Source organism: Amphiura filiformis, chromosome 20 (genome assembly GCF_039555335.1).
Source record: "Amphiura filiformis chromosome 20, Afil_fr2py, whole genome shotgun sequence".
Lineage (NCBI taxonomy): Eukaryota > Metazoa > Echinodermata > Ophiuroidea > Amphilepidida > Amphiuridae > Amphiura > Amphiura filiformis.
The window spans coordinates 45976141-45996661 of record NC_092647.1 but is presented as its reverse complement, the minus strand read 5'-3'; the positions used below and the strand labels follow the sequence as shown (position 1 = coordinate 45996661).

At 37.1% G+C, this 20521-nt stretch overlaps 1 protein-coding gene across 2 annotated transcripts in view; it reads left to right on the top strand.

Annotated features, from left to right (window-relative positions):
• LOC140141836 (uncharacterized) overlaps positions 1-12388 on the top strand; it is a 184236-nt gene extending 171848 nt beyond the window's left edge. For both annotated transcript variants that reach the window (XM_072163699.1, XM_072163700.1), the window contains one exon: positions 5698-12388. In XM_072163699.1, coding sequence (XP_072019800.1) covers positions 5698-6461 — 764 coding nt within the window. In that variant the 3' untranslated portion in view covers positions 6462-12388. The remainder of the gene's footprint in view (positions 1-5697) is intronic.
• Positions 12389-20521: the final 8133 nt, after the last annotated feature.

The window sequence follows — 20521 nt, the reverse complement described above, 5'->3', positions numbered from 1 at the left end:
CATGGTCTGTAGCACAGACTATGATTATAGTGTTGCCAATGGTATTGGAATAAGTGACCCTACAGACTTTTTATTCGACGTAAAGTATTTGATGTAACATATCTACGTTATGTAATCTACACACTTAAAACTACGGGGTCAAAAAATGACCCAAACGGGGTCATTTTTTGACCCCAGCATAGTTATCAACTAAACACCATACCACTAACGGGGTCATTTTGACCCCATTGGTCGGGGTCATTGCAATGACTACGTATTTGGGTCAAATAGTAACCCCATTGGGGTCAAAATATTACCACATTTCGGAGTCAAATGAAATGACCCCTTCAAAAGGGTTGCCTTATTGGGTTACTTAATGACCTCATTTCGGGGTCAAATGAAATGACCCATTTGAAAGGGTTGTTTTATAGGGTTACTCAATAACCACATTTAGGGTTGTTTGGATTTTTTAGTAGGCCTATGGTCATGCTGGTCCCACCAGGACATAAGTGTGTTTCTGCACAGAGAAAGCATTACATAAACAGCAAACTGCAAAATGCATCTGTGTATCACACTCAGTCACACGCAGTCAGTCATCGCCTATGACAGTTCACGTATTATAAGCTTACATGATATAAGCTTATAACAACTGCAGCCAAGACACCGCCACGACAGCATGAAATTGAATGAATCTGCATGCATAGACAAGGGTCTATGCATCCTTGCAGTCTCACTTTTCAACTAACTTTTCATATTCCATCATGCAGACAAGCACACACGACAATCCGCTGAGCTGCACAATCAGAACAAATATGGCGCTGATGTGACCACGTGGGAAGCCCATGCACACCGTGTGTGCAAATAGTTCAAATGCAAGTCATTATAAAGTTGACAAATTGGGTAACTTCGGTCAAAAAATTAGTTTTATTTATTAATCAACAAACATTAATTGCAGCTCATGTTTAAACTCATTTATGAATTGAGATTTTCAAAGCGGAAGATTGAAACTGATATCAATGCGCGACGGTATCGGCAAAATGACCACTAAGTTTTTGACCACGTTCGTCGTGGCTAAAATGACCTCGTGAATGTGGTCAAATTAAAACAGCACAACCCTCTTGAAGGGTCAAAACAACCCCAAACGTGGTCAATTCAAAATGACCACGGAAAATATAACCCCGTAGTTTTTAGTGTGTAGTCCCATTCTATTTCCAGTAATCTCAAAGTTCTAACGAATGTTTGATGACGTAAAATCGATAATATATTTCTACCAGATATTATACGTAACATATTATCGATTTTACGCCATCAAACATTTGTTGGAACTTAAACATTACTGGAAATAGAATGGGACTAGATTAAATACGTAGACATGTTATATCAAATATTTGGGATTAGATTTGGGGAAAAACGTACTAGAGTAAGACTTGAATATGAGCCGCTAACCTTGAAATAATTCTCCATCTAAAGTCACTTGAAATGTTTCCGATTTGGTTTGAGCTATTCCAGTTGAAATCCATACTCCCCATATGGAAGACATGCCCTCAATCTCCCACACAGGGGGTGTCAATTTCAAATAAAGTCACCCATTCAAGTAACCCGATTTGAAATTCACACTCCCTGTGTGAAAGATTAAGGCCATGTCTTCCATAGAGGGTGTATGGATCAAAACAAGATGGATCATCTACTTTCCACAAACATGCAACAATTTCCTGCCTGATTGAGAACCCTTCCCCTTGTTATCTGCTATCCCTCTCGCATGCTATTTTACTCCCTCACTTTTCTCTCCTTTTCCCTCTCTGAACTTCTCCCTGCTCTCTCTCCTCTGTCTTTACCCACTTGATATGTTTTTCTTTTCTGTCAGATTGCATTCAAGATGAATTCCTTACAATTCCCTTCGCCTCATTTTCTTTATCTTCTCCTCTCCCCTCACTTGTTCCCACTTTCCCCTTCTTCCTTAATTCTTCTCTTTTGTCCTCTCTTCTCCCCCCCCACAATATTTTGATAGGGGGATGACCCATACAATCACCCCCCCCCCCATGTCGACGCCTGTATGTGGGTTCTGACCAAATTTTAATTTGGTCAGAACCCACATACAGGCGTCACCCACAGAACACAGAACCCACATACATACAGGTTAAAACCTCTTAGTTGGCTATTTTAGCCCTTTTTTGCACTTGGTGGGAATTTATTCCATTTTTGCACCATATTTTACCAGTTTAGCTCCAATATGTCAAAAAATTTCGAGTGCTTTACGCGCAGTTGTACCATATACTTATTATGTCACCAAAAGGTACTGGATTCACTATACTTCAAGAATTTTTTTCCAACTCCATCCCCCCATTGTCAGTTGGTGAGGAGCAAATTGGATCATCAGTAGAATAAAAACATCAAATCTCTTCATACACAGTATAAATCATTAGATCCTTAACAAAATTGGTTTCTAAAAACATAATTACAAGTGCAGGGCTTGCTCAAAACCACGCTGAACATATTGAGAAATTTAATACGATTTGAAGAGATTAAATTTGCGGCCTTCGAGTGAATTGAAATACGGCGGTGTGAAGCCTAGCCAAGCTTGTTGATGATGCGCATTGACATTTTAAGTTATCTTAATGTGCAATATATTGAGCTGGGGCTTTCATAAGTATTACATTTAATTATGGCAGAGCGTCGTAAAGAAATGTTAAAATATTGTAAGGAGATGACAAAATTGAGATTGTTTCCAAGTCAACAAGTCTGACATTTATTAGGTGTGATAAGGTGACTGATCTAGCCAGTAAGGAAGAAGTGTTTTATATTTGCCGCTTTCTCGTTAATATGCGCATATTATCGTTTAAGCTTGTATTTTCAAATGCAAATGTCATTTTGCCATTTCTTTCCCAAATTATATTCTTGAGAGGTTTATACTGTAAGTGTACTTGACATTAACCATTTTGCCTTAATGTGCTATTCCATATGCCATACCCCTGTGGAAGATTTAACTCAAGTCTTATACAGAGGGAGTATGGTTTCAAATAGAATGGACAAGCAGGTTTCCATTTGATATACTCACTCCAGTTGTGGAAGATACAGATAAAGCCATATACAGAGGAAGTGTGAGATTCAAAATAATTAACCCTAGCCAATTCCTAGCCAAACATACTCCCTCTGTGGAAGACTTTTTTTTAATGTTCCACCGGAGGAGTGTTGATTTCAAATAGAATAGCCCAATTAGTTAAGCCTGATCACTCTTGAGGCACATTTGCAGGAGTGTATCTTTTGTAATAAAAACAGGATTCCGATGTAATTTTGATATTATGAGGTAATTTGTAAACTACTTATTGAAAACTGGTTCAGGATCATTGCCCAAAAAATGAATTATTATCTTTGTTTCATGGGTGATTAAGTGATTTAGATTAGATGTATTGGGTTATTCCAGTTGAAATACATACACCCCTTTGGAAGACTTGATGTTAATTTTCCAAACAGGGAGTATAAATTCCAGATGGGGTTGTAACCTAAATGGACAACTGCCCTGTGTGGAGATGAAGTTCATGTCTTACATAGGTGTATGGATTTTAACTGGAATAGCCCATTTGAAATCTGCCATACCTCTGTGGAAGATTTAAGAAAGTCTTCCACAGAGGGAGTATGTTTTTCAAATGGAATTGGCTAGGTTAAATTATTTTGAAACCAATACTCCCCTATATAGTAACTTTACCTATATCTTCTACAGATGGAGTGAGCATTTCAAATGAAAGTTACCTAATTGTCTATTCTAATTGTAAACCATACTCCCTCTGTGGAAGACTTAAGCTAAATATTCCACAGGGGTAGTGTGGATTTCAAATGGAATGCCCAATTATGTCATACCCTAGTTAAATAATTGAATCCCTTGGAACATTTTATTACAACATGATTTCTCTTTTCCGCAGAAAGGATGAATGTAATATCAAAAACCTCATCTGCATGCGATTGTCGGCGGTAAAAATAAAATGTCACTTGATCATTTCAAATGGATTGATAGGATTTGAAATACTGAAATAATGTAAATTACTTCTTATAACAGCAGTTGACAAGTATACACCAAAACTTGATTGGAATTGAAAGAAAACTTAGGAATTGCACTCTGCTAAAGAGGTTTCAATGTTGAGGAACATTTAATGTCACCTCTGTTCTAACTCTAGCTGCTGTACATAAGCTGAGTGTTTTATTTCAAATACATCTTGGGTCTGATGCATATCAGGGGCTTAGAACCAGCATTGGTGTTTGGAATTTAAAAGTTTTGATTCTTTCTGAAAAATTATATATGGGAAGAAATTCCAGCATAAAATGATTCTACAATTCTTCTTAACATATATAAGTTAGAACATATCTATACATCAAAAACTGACAAAAGGTAAAGCAAATCCAAGTACCAATAAAATGTGCATGTCTTCAAAGAGGAAGTTTCTGCCAGAGCAGTTCTTCTGGGGTGAACCAAACCTGCCTGGTTATCAATTAATCGGTGACAAGGTTATCTCTGAATTTGACAAGTGCTAATTGATATTTTAATGTTATTGCATCAATTAGCACCTATATCAAATTCAGAGATAACATTGTCACTGAATAAAATTAACCAGGCAGGTTTGGTTCAACCCAGAAGAACTGCTCTGGCGAGCCTTCCTTTTCCAGCCCTCAAGCCCTGTTACTGTCTTTTGATGTGTATTGCCAGTGGTCTCAGCTTGACAAATGCCAAGGGAGGGTAGAGATAGAGTATCTTCAATGGCAATGTCACCTCAATTAATCACCGAAGTAAATATGATGACGTAATAGCCCATTATTTTATTCAGGTAATATTTCACAGGATTTTTTTAAATGGGCAATAAGGGTAGTTTTTGACATTGAAAGTATTTCTGTATATCTATGTGTGTCCATATTTATTAATTTTAGGTGAAACTGAACTGTCATCTTATTTGAATACACTAACCATTTGGGTATAAGCCTAGACCCAAAATGAAAATGTTCTTACCAAATATTGTTAGTGGGCCTATGCTTGGGGATGGGCTTGCATTTGATGAATTCTTCAAGAAGAAATGTATACCTACCTATCTATGATCCAACTGTTATCTTCCCAACCAGTTCTTGGATGCTTGGCCACCATAGAAGCTTGTAGTATAAAGGATCATCATTTAAGATCATACCTCTAATTCAACTCAAATTACCCTTTCTATAGATGAGTTGACTTCTGGCGTCAATGCGTGGCAGTATGCTTACGCATCATCACAATTTCCATTGTTTTTGCCTGGCTGTATGCGTGTGCATCATATTTTGTTCAGGGCTTGTATTTTTAAAACTCCCGCCATAGTGTCACAATAATGCTATTGAACAGTGTAGTGGTTGCATGGGGTTCACTCAAGCATATCGATATACCAGTCCCTTGCCTGTGTTAATAAACATTCACCTCATCTATAGTTATTATCCACAGCATTGGTGGGTATCTTAAAGTCATTGAAAATAAAGTTTTGTTGATATAATGAAGGTAACATTACTACTGGGCTTATACACAGATGAACCTTGTTTCTAGAATATTTTGAAAAAGTTGTGATTCTATACCTGCGTGGTTACTGCAATATCTTTTTGGATTGCTAAATCAAGCGATTGGCTAGAGCTGCATGTGTCAAAGTGATAAAATACAAGCATGTAACTTAACACTCATCTTTTCTTGTCCTTTCTTATTTCTTCTATTCACTCCAGGTTGTCAACATGTGAATTGCATGAACTTCCCTATGGAATCCACAACGACATCGCCGACGGCACCACCATTTGCAGAAAGCGCCCCCAGGCAGACGATCACATTACGGCATCTGGACATGACGGATTGTATATCACTGGATGACAATGGGTTGAGGACTATAGCAATGAATTGCCCAGCACTTGTAAATATATACCTGCGGAGGTGCATTCAGATCAGTGATATAGGAGTACAGAACCTTACAAATGAGTGTATGATGCTGAAAGAAGTATCAATAAGTGACTGCCATAAAGTGACTGATTGTGCCCTCCGAGAACTGTCCAGATTAGAGTCTCATCTACGCTATCTTAGTGTTGCAAAATGCGAACTTATAACGGACATGGGCGTGCACGCTATCGCAAAAAGTTGCTTCAAATTGCGATACCTCAATGTTAGAGGTTGTGTACATGTTACGGACAAATCACTTGAAGCACTGGCAAGGGGTTGCCCACGCCTGCGTTCACTGGACGTTGGTAAGTGTCCGTCCGTGTCTGATAGAGGATTGGTGAGTGTTGTGACAAACTGTCCAAGCCTACGCAAGTTAAGTATCAAAGGATGTAACTATGTTACGGATGTTACTGTAAGAACTTTAGCTCAGTGTTGTCCGCATGAGTTACAGCAGCTCAATGTTCAAGAATGTGAAGAATTATCTAGGGAAGCATATAGGTTATTGAAACGGCATTGTAGACAATGTATCATAGAACACACCAACCCAGCATTCTATTAAACACACCAAACCCACATACAGGGTGTCTCAAATGCATCAAAGATCAAAATTATATCCCAAGATCTTGTACTTGGAGGTAGGGCTGACTATAATGAAAGACAGAGATAAAAAGACTAGTTCGTGTCTGAAATTCTGACAGATAATGCCGTACTACTTGCGGGTGGGCAACCAATCACAGCACGCCTTTTATCTCTGTCTTTCATTATATGACTTTCCCATTCCCAGGGGCATAGCTAGGGGGTAAGATGTATTAGAGGGGGCCACGGAATCAATTGATTCATGTATTACCATACATAACATAAAATGGTTCATTCAGTGTCCATCCAGAGGGCAAAAGTAAACAAATTTGCACACATTTCAACTAAAATAGTCATTATGAGAAACTGTTTATAAGGCCAAAATTCACCTTTATCTTGACCAAATTAGTAATATTTGTGCAAATGTTTGTGGGCCCCAGAAGAATCAATTACATCATATGTTTACCCCCTGTGCACCACAAATCCTAGCTACGCCCCTGCCCATTCCATAAACTGGGTAAATGTAAAATTTAACTTTGCTGTAAGGCTCCCATTTTGTATGTCATCCTGATACTTATCAAATGTCGATTTTGTTTTGTTTGAAATGCTATAAGTACTAGGGTTTTCATGTTGAGATGTTGCTGATAAAGGTAAAAGGTGATTCTAAATGGGCCATATCTGAGATGCATACAAACATTCACGGTCAAATATTGCAAATGTGTATTTGTTTGTTTTCACTGTTTCTTTCATTTGTTTACTTGCATTTAATTTTTGTGTTTGTTTATTTGGTTTATATTGCTTGTTTATTTGCCTCACAAGGTGATTTCCTTAACCCCCTGAGCACTACCTGCCGATCTAACATTGCCTCTGATTGGTCAATTATATGATATCTTCACTTTAACATGTTTAATCACATAAGAATGGAGCTTTGTAAATAATTCACACCAATTCTTTTGTGTGGTGAAATTATTCTAACAATGTTGCTGATTGGGCCAATTGATAATGAAAACTTCTTTTTTGGCTAATCGGCAGGTAGTTCTCATGGGGTTAACAGCAATCTTTATTTTGGTAAACAAATGTGATTGGTATTCAGAATGCATTCTGGAATAGAACCTTATATTATCCTGTGTTAGTTATAGGTACCTTGTACTTCACCAGAAACAAGGTTTGATTTATTAAAATTCACATAACTGCAGGCAACCCAAAGACAAAAAATGAGGAAATTGCTTTTTGTTCTACAATATTATAATTTCTTGTTAAAGTATTTATTGGCAATGAAGAATGTAAAATAAACATGCATGTGGTTTTTGTAGACAAGCTTCACGAACTTTCTTACTGGAGTGGATAAAAACATGTCTTTTTCATTAATATAAATTTTCATGTTTGCAGATGCATACTGACTGGGTGGGGTTGACCCCCTGCTCCAGATACTGGGACAAAGTTGACCAACAGTTGTAATGTGCATCATCATTAGCCCTAGTTTTGGCCCACAATTTTCCTCATTTTTATCCATGTTAGAGACGCAATATTATTTATAGAGAGTATATATATTATATAGAGTTACAATATTATTTCTTGAATATCCTGAGCTAGTTATCAACCATCAAAATATTGAAGTTTGGTTCATCCATAGATGAGATTACAAGTTACATCCAGGGGCTAGAGATCTCTCCCACCAGAAACGAAATCTACAGCTCGGGACATTGGCCTATTCTATTTGAAAGTCTTCTACAGAGGGAGTATGTTTCTTAGATGGAATTGGCTAGGGTTAATTATTTTGAAACCCATAGTCCCCCTGTAATATATAGCTTTACCTATATCTTCCATAAAAATGGAATGAGCATTTCAAGAAGTTACCCAATTGTCTATTCCTTTTGAAAATCATACTCCCTCTGTGGAAGACTTTTGGTAAATCTTCCACAGGGGTAGCATGGATTTCAAATGGAATAGCCCATTGTGCTTGTCTCTTCCATTTGCTGCTTCCCAATTCCGTGCTGGCTCAGTTTATGAATAGCCAAAGTATTCTGTGCAGTCTAATTTCCTTGAAAAACATGTACTTCAACATGGATTTAAATGTCATTGTGTGAATAGTCCACCACTGTCCTGTCTGGCACAAGAATCATCATCAGATGGTAAAAGCAGATACTCATGCAAACCAATTCAACACATAACACTATTTAAATGTGTTTCAGACCAAACAAAAACAGCTAATCTGATTTGTAAGATAGGCTATGGTTATTTATGTGTCATTTCATTATACGCTGGCGAAGTGACGTAATAAATCGAATTAACTACCATAGGAATAGGTGAAAACAATTTTGAATATATCGTGCTGCACTACAAGCAGGTTGCACTCATCACCTGTGTATATTTGCAATCATAGTTTGAATACAATACCGGTCTTTTCAAAGAGGTGCAAGTGATCAGCATGACATTATGGTTCAATGCAGAGGTACCGTGTGAACGTACCGTGCAGCGCGGTATATTCAAAAATTGTTTTCACCAAATGCTATGGTAGTTAATCAGATTATTACATCACCGTGCCAGCGTATACCTGTTCTGTATCAAAACTTTGCAAATAGGATCTATTCATCCAAAGTATTCTAGCCACAATTGAATTTTGAAAGTTCCAATCTGGAGCACCTATATTTGAGCTACAATGCATTAAGTTATAAACTGGGTTAGCATTTATCTCTCCTCAATCTAGTGTCTTGTTTTACAATCAGCTATCCAAAAAGACCTTCAACCACTAATGTATCGCTTCTCCCATCTAGTAATAGTTACCACAGTGAATAGTTACAGTATAACAAGTGTTGCTGGCTTTCAAGCGAAGCTAGAATAATATTGACCATTAATGGGCGACTCGCTCTGGAACGAGATACTCAATTCGATAAAAATGTAGTCTACATACAGTCACTAGGATGTCACACACTCTAATCTCCCAAAGCCACAGTTCATTAATTCCTATGTACAATGTGTATTTATAGAAAGACTCTGTGTGTATTGGGTATTAAAACTCATACCCAGCAGTAAGTGGTCAAGTGTCATTTATTTGGTAAGAAATATGGGCTGTAGGACTGTGGATTTGGAAATGAGAATGTTTGAAGCACATAGTGTTTAGAATTGGATGCGTAACTCGATAAAGATAGTGTATGGACCAAGGTATCTATTTCATTGTACAAACTTACTGTTTAAATTGGATTACGTGATAGCTACCGCATACATGATACTATATCTTTTACTATATCCTTAGCTTGTTTTCATTTCAACAGCTACACTCTTTTTGTGTTTTCTTTTCTTCGTTTGCATCGATGAATTGCACACCCACGAGCAGGGGCCAAGTTCATAAGCTTCTTCAGGATGAGACAGAGAAAGCGAATGGGAATTGCTATGTAAAAAGATGCACGTGTAATATGATAGCGCTATAGCTAATTTGGCAATCCAATCATTTGGAACTTGTTATGTTAGATTTGTATGCATAAACTACTGCTAAGTGAGGAATAATCAAAATATATCACCAAAATTTATATCCTAAACATACGTGTAACAAGAACAAGGAAAGAGAGAGCTTGATCTTGTATTCTAAATTAATTTTTGTTTTTCAATTCATTGATCTCATTTTATATGGACATTAAAATATAAGCTTTCTATACCTGGATAAAAATAACCCTTGGAAACAAATATCTGTTGTTTATAAAGCACTTAAAACAGATGTACGATTACTTCAAAAGTGGATCTGCTAATGGAGAAGCTTGTGTAAATTAATTCATATCCGCAAATAAGGTCCCAAGTCATCCGTTGTTAAAACAGATAAAAACAAGAAGCAAGCGAGTGTAACCGTGGCAACTGCATTTTCATCAATAATTCAGAAACTTCTTAAATCACCTATTATCAAATTGCAAATCTAGAAACTTTTTGTAAATTCATCTATAAATCACACCGCCAGTTGGGGATCACCAATAAAATTCCCTAAACTCAGTGCGAATATAAACTGGACTCAAAAAGAAACTTATAATTTTTCACAAGGTCATTTCTTAAAATCCTTTCCATAAAAATTAACTAATATTATACACAGGATTACTTCAATACTCTACTCTAAACACATGTCAGTAACCAAGCAGTTGTCCAACTGACACAATAGCAAAATACACTGACACGGAACAGCTTCCTGGACCACATTCATTGGCGAATAATTGGCACCCAGCAAAAGAAATCTGTGAGAATGCGTACAAGAACTTTACACAGGTGATTATTTCCAAAGAGTAAGTGGAATAGTGTGGAACAGGCTGTTTCTGCTTTTCACACACTTTCGTCAAGAGGTCTTGTTCTACACTATTCCACTTATTCACAGATTTCTTGTGTTGGGTGCCAATTATTGGGCTGTGAATGTGGTCCAGGAAGCTGTTCCATGTCAGTGCAGTTTGCTGTTGTGTCAGTTGGACAACTGTTTGGTGACTGACCAGTGTTTAGAATAGAGTATTGAAGTAATCCTGTGTGCAATTTTGGTTCATTTTTATGGACAAGATTTTTAACCTTGTGAAAAATGATAAGTTTCTTCATGAGCCCAGTTTACATAGTGCAATATGAATGCACAGGTTGCATTGTCTGTAATTAATTGTCAAGTTATAGCCATTCTTGCAGGATGTTAACATTAGAGACCATGCAAATTTAAAATTTACCATTGTTATTGTTGAGCACCAAAGCTTTTGGTTGGCAGATAAAAACATTGAGAAATGTTTTATACTGCAGTGGTCGAAACACTGAGTGCATGAAAAGTAATAAACCCTCACTAGCGGTGTGTGACTGTACATATGCATCATCCCACGCTGTTGAAATGGAACAAGAACAAAATATATTTTGTAAGAAGCTTTATTGCAAGTTGTACTTACCATTGAATTATTCAGAGATTGCTATCCAAGAACAAAGAAGCTTATATAAAATGGACATCAATGATAAATTTAATACCTATGAAAAAAAGAAACAAGTTTATGGAGCACTTTAATCCTATGCATGTAATCGTATGTTGTCTTATGTTCAGAGATCACAAAAGTAAATTGGGTGGTCACTTGACACCAGAAAATGGGAACAAAGTAAGCTTTTCACTGCCAAATAAATAAATGTTCCTGTGTAAGAATATCTGATCTTTGTCACTTACTTCTCATCTATCAAAAGGGAAAAAAATCATTGATATCTTGAATTACAAGTCAACACATAAGCTTGACACAGTGCAACGCATTTACAAACAGACCACATGCGCTTGTACCAAGCTCTGTTGACTCTGTTCCGTGTCAACTGTTTTACACATGTCTTGCGATACCTTCTTATGCCAATCTTCACATTTAGGATAAATGGGAAAGTAGCTCACTTGGTTTATATTATAAATTGAGTAAAATTGGGCCATTCCATTTGAATTCCACACTTCCCTTGTGGACGATTTTGGAAATATCTTCTGCAGGGGGAGTATGAATTTCAAATGCAATGACCATATTAGGCAGCTCCATTTGCACCCTCACTCAGTGGAAGATTCAGACTGAATCTTTCTCAGAGGGTGTATGAAAGCTGCCTAATGTGGTCATTCCATTTGAAATTCATGTTCCCCCTGTGGAAGATATTTGCAAAATCTTCCACAGGGGGTGTTGATTCTAAATGGAATAGCCCATTACTGGTCATACTTGAAAGTGATACCTACAGATTTGGTCCTAACACTATAAAAAAATTAAGACACTTAACAATGTTGATCAAAACTGATGCATGACAAACAAGATAAAAGTATTTCCAAGATGTATGGAACTACTTGGGAATGTGATAACAAACACAATGTATCTAAAGCTCATAATAGTGTAAAGGTTAGTCAATGTTGTTACCATTTTGGATAAAATTACTACAGCTCTGAAATCATGAAGAAATGAATAAATGTTCTTGTGTGAGAATATCCGATCTTTGTCACTTACTTCTCATCTATCAAAAGAAAAAAAAATCATTGATATCTTGAATTACAAGTCAACACATAAGCTTTACACAGTGCAGTGTATTTACAAACAGACCACATGCGCTTGTACCAAGCTCTGTTGACTCTGTTCCATGTGAACTGTTTTACACTTGTCTTGGGATAGCTTCTCTTCTTAGGCCAATCATCACATTTAGGATTGGTGATAAATGGGAAAGCAGCTCACTTGATACTTGCTTTTTAAGATGAGTGGTGTCCTTGAACTATGAAAGCATGCCAAATCCTTCTGTCCTGCATGGCCATTCCCAAATCCATAACATCCAGTCCAGTGTCCTGTTTCAATAATACATCCACATGTTTAGAGGGGATCTACCAGGTTTTCTGTTTCCATACATAAGTATAAATTGAGTTAATTACTGGTGGGGTACTTGAAAAAAATTGAGAAACCTAACAATGCTGATCAAAACTACTGCATGACAAACAAGATAAAAGTATTTCTAAGATTTATAGAACTACTTGGGAATAACAAACGCAATTTATCTGAGGCTCATAATAGTGTAAAGGTTAGTCAATGTTGTAACCAGGCCCGTACACAGTTGCACCCCCAAATGTGCAAAAGTATACAAAAAGTCCCAAAATCTGACAATCAGGTTTTTTATGCATTTTTGGCCAAAAAAGGTCCAAATTTTTGAGGAAAAGTCCACTTTTTACAAAATTGCCCCCCACCTTGGAAAAAAAGTCCACTTTTTCAAAATCAGCACCCCCAAAAAAAATCTTGTGTATGGGCCTGGTTGTAACCAGTTTTAGATAAATTACTACAATGCACTTTTGCTCTGAAATCATGAAGAATGCAGCGTGCCATTGTAACCAAAAGTTTTTTAACACAACCAACCAATCATTTGTAGTACAAATTGACACTATGATAAACAGCGCCAGTATTAGACTCTTTAATGTTTTGTTTTACAGTATAGCTAGGAGTGAAACAATACCTAAGCACAGCAATTAGGATTGTTTGATTTCCATCAAGACATCGGTGTGTTGGCGTCTTGGCCTACTCAACACACACACAGGTCCATTATCGCATTGCCGAGAGACACACTCAGTGTTTAAGCTGATGACGATAAAGTCACTGCTGATTTGATTAAGCGCCTCATCATGGAAGGACATGTACAAGTGTAACAAAGTTGTGTTTAGGAATGGCTGCCTTTTGTTCAAATTATGAATAATGTATTTTACAATACCATGAATTTTACAAAACGACATCATTATACCTTGAACATTGTAAAATAGTTTACATCATTCTGCATGTTTCCATAGAGCACCATTTTCCAAATCGTAGCATACCATGCTGTGCGATGGCAGGTAACAAGCTCTGTGGAAATGTGTGGGGTAATGCTGTTGCTTGTACATTAATCTGTTACCCGGCATGATCACCTCCTGAGGTGGATTATGACATAGCAAAGCATACAATATTTACTGTGGAAACAAGCAGGGTAACAATTTTCCGGGTACCGCAAATATGCAAATGAACTAGACAGCAGAGATATGCATAAATATAACCACTGTGCTCTGCACGTCACAGGCATTGCTTTCTGGACTTCCGGTAAATAGCCGTGCATTGAAGAATTCACACAATATTTGCTCTCAGTGGAAACATGCAGGATAACGGTTTTCGGCATTTCCGTGCCCATGAAATAGCGGATAAAAAAAAACGTGCAATAGTGTGTCTTCTGTGGAAATGCATTGATTGGGTCCGTGAAATTTGAAATGATTCTGAGAGTGACTGTCTCAACAGGATCTTTATGGGATTAACAACCAAGTAGTAATTACAAATTCTTGGTCAGGGCAGGGGTGGGTAAGCAGGGCCATAGCAAGGTTGAAAAATGTGGGGCGGCCATCACAAATGTGGGGCGGCCAAAATACAAATATACGCCAATATTGAAATAAAGATATAAAGAAAAACATAACAAATTTCTCAAAAAGTGGGGCGGCCATGGCATCCCCGGCCGCCCCGCTTGCTACGGCCCTGTGGGTAAGAACCATCGGATACAGAATCAAGGACTAAAGAGAGCATGCAAGTGCGATGGACTGGAGACTTATCACAGCAATCTGAGTGACAGTGACGTCATACTTTTGAAGCAAAGGATTTTGTAAACTGAAGGAGCATAATAAAAACCAGCGGCTTCCTGACAATTAAATTAGTCCACAACCAAAGTAAAAGGGAGCAGTTCCTTTTGCCTTCCTAAATCCACCCCTGATGATCATGGAATCTAATTTCAAAAGGCAGCTCTTTTAAGATACTAAATACTTCATTGCACCACATCATGAATTGTGTCAAGGGTGTTTGCTTGGTTGCATGATTTTCTGTTTTGTTACTCAATGGCATGGTTAGGCAAGCCTCCGATATGCAATGATATGTAAGTGTGTGATCTACGAAACTGTTGATTCTACTTCAAAGTGTCTGTATTTTATGGAAATTTTCACAACTGCAACAAAATGCTGCGTAGAACTTTTAAGTTTCAGCCAAGTCTTACAAATCTCTATTCGCTGTAGAAGTGAAGTAAGACTACTATAGCAATAGATGAATACAATTTTTGAATAGATCACCTTGCAGTCCTGCACTACAATGTTCACGCGATACCTCTGCATTAAACCATAGATATCAAAGAATATGGATAGTAATTCTGTAGAATATTCATATCATGCTGATCACTTCTACAGCGAATACAAAATCAGGGTAACAGGTAGCATTCTGAAGTGAAAGGTAAAGTAGGTTTTGACTTCATAAGAAAACTGTATTTCATGCATGTGATTGATAATGTTTACTGAAATTCCCATTGACTTTACAATGGTTACGTACATGTCCCCTGAACAGGTAATCAATAAGTTCTTTTACTGAATGCAGATGCAGACATACACTACTCAAAGAAATTAAAGGATCACACTGATTTATTAGCATTTTGCAAAAAAAATAGCATTAACATTGTAAATCAGATGAGTGTCATATCATTCTGTAACATTTAGAATACAGAACACTTGCAATTACCAAGTATATGTCCTGTGACACTGAAAAACACCTTGGCTAGCACCACAAGAACAAAAAGAAAGGTTAAATCAAGATCGTCATATTCCGATCCTTTAAAAATCTTTAGTAGTGTAGTTCAGCTATTTCCAACTAATGTGATCAACTGCCCATGTCTGGTGTTTTTGTCTGTGTAGTAAGTTAAGTCTACTACCGTTCATCCAGTAATCTAAAATAGCTTAATCTTATGCCTTCGGTAGATAGCAAGGGTTATTTGTTACATGAAAATGCTTTCCATAAGTGCAGTCAGTCAGTGACTTTAGTGGGAATGTCATTTGATACAGCTTCAACATTTGATCATTCATTGAAAGTGCTAGCATGCCCCCACACCCTTTTAAAAGCTCTGCATAGATGTACCCCAGGAAGATATGCATGCAACACCTTGACACATTGACATCCCTGAGTGCTAGGCCAAATCAACTATCATATCACACCCCATAAGCTTTCTTCAGTAGATAGCAAGATTAGGTTTGAGACCTACTGGGGACATGGCAATCAGCAATGTAATGACTTGCAAGTGACTTGATTCATAATCAAGGTGGTGAGTTCGAACCCTTACAGCATTGATGAGTTATGCATGCACTTGGGAAATTCACTATAGTTTGCTTGCCTCATCCCTCCCAGGTGTAATAGGTAGCTGATAGAAGATAACTACAATCTAAGTGGTGAGAGGAGCTGCCTTATACAGTTTTGCCCTTTGAAGCAAAATGATTCTGGTGTATAGGGTGCACAACTTAGAAGTTCACACCTAATACCTTTTAAAATAAATAATTCGTAAAATATTTTACAAAATGTAAAAATGTATGTATAGCCCTATTTGTTTTACACATACCAATTTATAGCATCACACATCATTGCGTTCAGTCACAATGGTTATTATTTTGTAAGAGAAGAGTCTGTTTTAAAAGCTGCACCTGAATCCGTAGCAGACAGGTTTTCTTTAACAAACACATAAAATAGACCTGGCCTGCTGTATCGTTTGAGAGTTCACTCCTGTGGACTCGGATGCAACTTTTAACAGTTTAAAACAGTTTCTTTTTTTACATAATGAACCATTGTGACTGAACGCCATGACATGTGCCACTATAATTTGGTCCTTATGTAAAACAAATAAGTTTACACATACCTTTTTACATGTTTGCATTTCGTCAAATATTTTTCGATTTATTTATTTTTAAAAGTATTAAGTTGTGGACCTTAACTATATCTCAGCAGTAGTCAAATAAATTGTTGAAGTATGGTGGAGTGCACATTAAAATCACCAACATGTATTTATAATACTTTTTATCAAAATAACATCTCAAAAGCTTTCTGCAGTAGATAGCAAGATAGGGTATTACAAAAATCACACATGAAACCACCAAGTCATCTGCACAAGCACTTTGCAATTTGTTGACTCTATGTTGACACTGTTGGCTGAGAGCAAATATCGCTGATGGTTTCTGACAGTTCTGGCAAGCACTTCACAAAATTGACTGACAATTTTTATTACTAGATGAAATATAAAATACTGTGTAGATAAGGCCAATGACCACGATGACACCTCAATTAACATGAAGACCAACCACCTCCAGCTTATCACCTATTCACCCATTGCATGGTTCCCCCATGTGCGTGGAGAGCCTCGATCTGGCAGCATGCATGAATGGGAATTGAACCAGTCATATAACATTGCATAAAGTTATGTAATTATTCCTTTCATGTCATGCCAGTTCAAGGCTCTCCTTGCATCATGATGGAACCTTGCAATAGGCGAATAGACCCTGTCGAATAAACTCACCTGGAATGTAACAATTCAAATGGCAGACATCTTGGTTTTAAGTTTCAGAGGGACGGGTCTCTAGTTCGATTCCACAACCATTCATACCTATATATCACCTGTTTTATTGTATTATCCTGTGGAGGCCTCTTGGAGGGCCAAATTTTATTCAAATGAGGATGAGTGACGTAGTATTCGGTAAGTTCTATTGCTCCCAAAGACTTGTAGTATAGATATACCCCACTCACCCATGCATATGGACGAATCCAATGAGCCAAGTGATGGTCCGAATTTAGTCGGCGATGACTGGATCCCTGGCGCACCAAACTGGTGTTGTGACTGCCCAACTGGGTGGATTAAAGCCGCTTAAAAATCGATGCTATGTTGTATTGTGTTGTAAGCTTTCATCGTTCTTTTGTTTATGTGTAACACAGGTGATGGAATGCAGTTTGAAATTCTCGTCAAGGACACATCATTTCACATTTTAGGTGGGATAGACCTAAGGGGGGACCCAGCTATGCCTGCCATTGAGGTGTAGGAATGCGTGAAATTGGATTTGTGTATACACACATGCATTATGCACACATGAAATGCCATCTTTCAAGTTATGTTTGAGTCTTGTTATGAAACTGCATTTGATGAAAACTCTTAAGTCATCTGGGAAATGGAGCTATTCGTATTGCACTTGAAAGTGAAATTGAGTTTTTTAATTCAAGAACTTTGTACCCATATGTAAAAACATTACAAAAATGAATTTGTAGTTAAAATTTCCCACAAGGGGAGTTAAAATTCCACAAGGGGAGTGGAATAGTTTCACTTGTAACAGAAGCTTTATGATTAAAACCATCCACTAGGCCGTGATATGATGTAATTCAATTTAAGTCCAGCAAATCCAATTAATTTAAGTGCATTTAGCAAGAATAGTGATATACTATCCGTAATGACCACAAACATTATTGCTAAATGTCAAAATATGATGGTATCCTTGCCGTCTGGTACACCACTATGGGGAAATCATTGAAATTGTTTCAAAGATATATCCATAGTGAAATAATAGTAATAGGAGGCTCAAGAGTTTGGTAAGAGTGTAACAATTAAGCATATCCATGATAGTGGTAGGTTTCTTACAGTGGCATAACCAGGAGCAAAACACCCCCACCCCCACACACCTGTGAGAATTCTTGCCCCCTCCCCTTGCCCCTAGTGGGATTGCCCTGTTATTTATGCCATTTTTGTACTTTTTAGCCCATTTCTGACAATTTTCGTCAATTTTTCCCCATTGAAAGTTCCCCTGCCCCTTCCCCTCTGAAAATGTCCTGGCTATACCACTGGTTATTTAGAAAGTGGTGAAAACTACAGTAGTGTTGCGAGTATTACTGGTGACTGGTATTATAGTGCGTTTGGCACATATATGTGAATTATAGAAAAGTATAAAGCCCTGAGTTGGTCACTTTGTATACACCTATCAGACTTCGCCATTACTGCAGTATCCCCGATGTAAAACTGCGGTGTCCCAAGGTCGGGGGTTACATCCATTATTTATTGTGTGCCATACAGAATTATACCCGGGAATTGTACAAAACAGTGTTATTCAATACATAATCATGAGTATTGAAGTACGAATTAAATCTCCCGCTCTGATACATCTGTGTTTCCGTCAATAGAGGGCAAAATACAGTAAACGCTTCTCGAATTGGTATATAGGCAAGATGTCGAACTTCAAAATTGCAGTGTTCCCTGAAAAGAAGCACAAATGGTAGGTTTGTATTATATAGTCAAATTATAACAGCACATTTTCTGAACTAAATTATTGCTTTAACCGTGGAGGCCTGTGCTCTTTCTTGATATTTTATGCTCAAGCAATAATTAACTCTTTACCTGACATGGTTTAGTAACTAACATTTATCAATGAAATTTTTAAAAACTTGACTCCATGATGATGATATGAGATTTAGTATCCAAAACACAGATTCATTTCATGAGTGTGTAATACATATTGAGGTTAAGGAACTTAAAGATGTGTTAGGTCAAAGTGAATAGTCATATTTAACAAGCCATTAATACGACAGGTGCATGGCATTGGGCTATTACACTTAAAATCCACACTACCCCTGTGGAAGTGGAAGATTTTGGAATATCTTCCACAACAAGGGGAGTATGAATTTCAAATGGAATGAACACATTAGCAGTTCCATTTGAATTTCATACACCCCTGAGAAAGATTCAACCTGAATCTTCCGCCTGAGAGAAGTATGTGTTTCAAATGGAGCTGCTAATATGTTCATTCCATTTGAAATTCATACTCCCCCTGTGGAAGATATTTCCAAAATCTTCCACAGGGGTAGTATGGATTTTAAATGGAATAGCCCATTACAATGGCAAGCTTAAAGGGAGATGATTGAGTTAATATTCCTCAGTAAACTCAATTGTTTTTAACTTAATTAAAGGTTGGTTAACTTAAGCAGGTTGTTAGCTTAAGGTGTGAAACCAATTAGGTAAGGGAAAATTGATTTTTTTCTCTCTCAGATGGCATTGAACTTGCAATCTGTGGAAGGTGGTTTATTAGAATTTGGGGTGGAAAGATTGTGATTTTCTACATGTAAAGTATTTAAATGATGCCCATAAAGTTGATATCTACTGAAGATAGCTTACACAGAATATTGCTATCTACTATAAACAACTTACAAAGAATTTTGCTATTATACTGAAGACAACTTACACCGAATTTTTCTATCTACTGAACATGGCTTACACAGAATTTTGCTATTATACTGAAAACAGCTTACACAAAATGTTGCTATATACTATAGACAACTTACAAAGAATTTTGCTATATACTTAAGACAGCTTACACAGAATTTTGCTATCTACTGAAGATGGCTTACACAGAATTTTGCTATCTACTGAAGACAGCTAACACTGAAATTTTGCTTTCTTCTGAAGATAGCTTACACAGAATTGTGCTATCTACTGAAGACAGCTTACACAAAATTTAACAGAATTAACAGAAATTCTGCAAGAAAGTTTTTAGTGGATATCCCCTAAACAGAGAATGCAAAAATCAAAATACTCCTTTAATGTGTCTCATATGGTACCTTAACTTGCTATCTACTAAAGGACAGTTGGAATTTTTGCCAATGTTGTTTGATGGTGTGTTAAATGAAGTCATTTTTAAGTAAAGATGAACATTCAAGGTGGTAAATCTTCTTTTCATCTTTACAAGGGGTAGACACTGGTATAATGGTATTAATACAT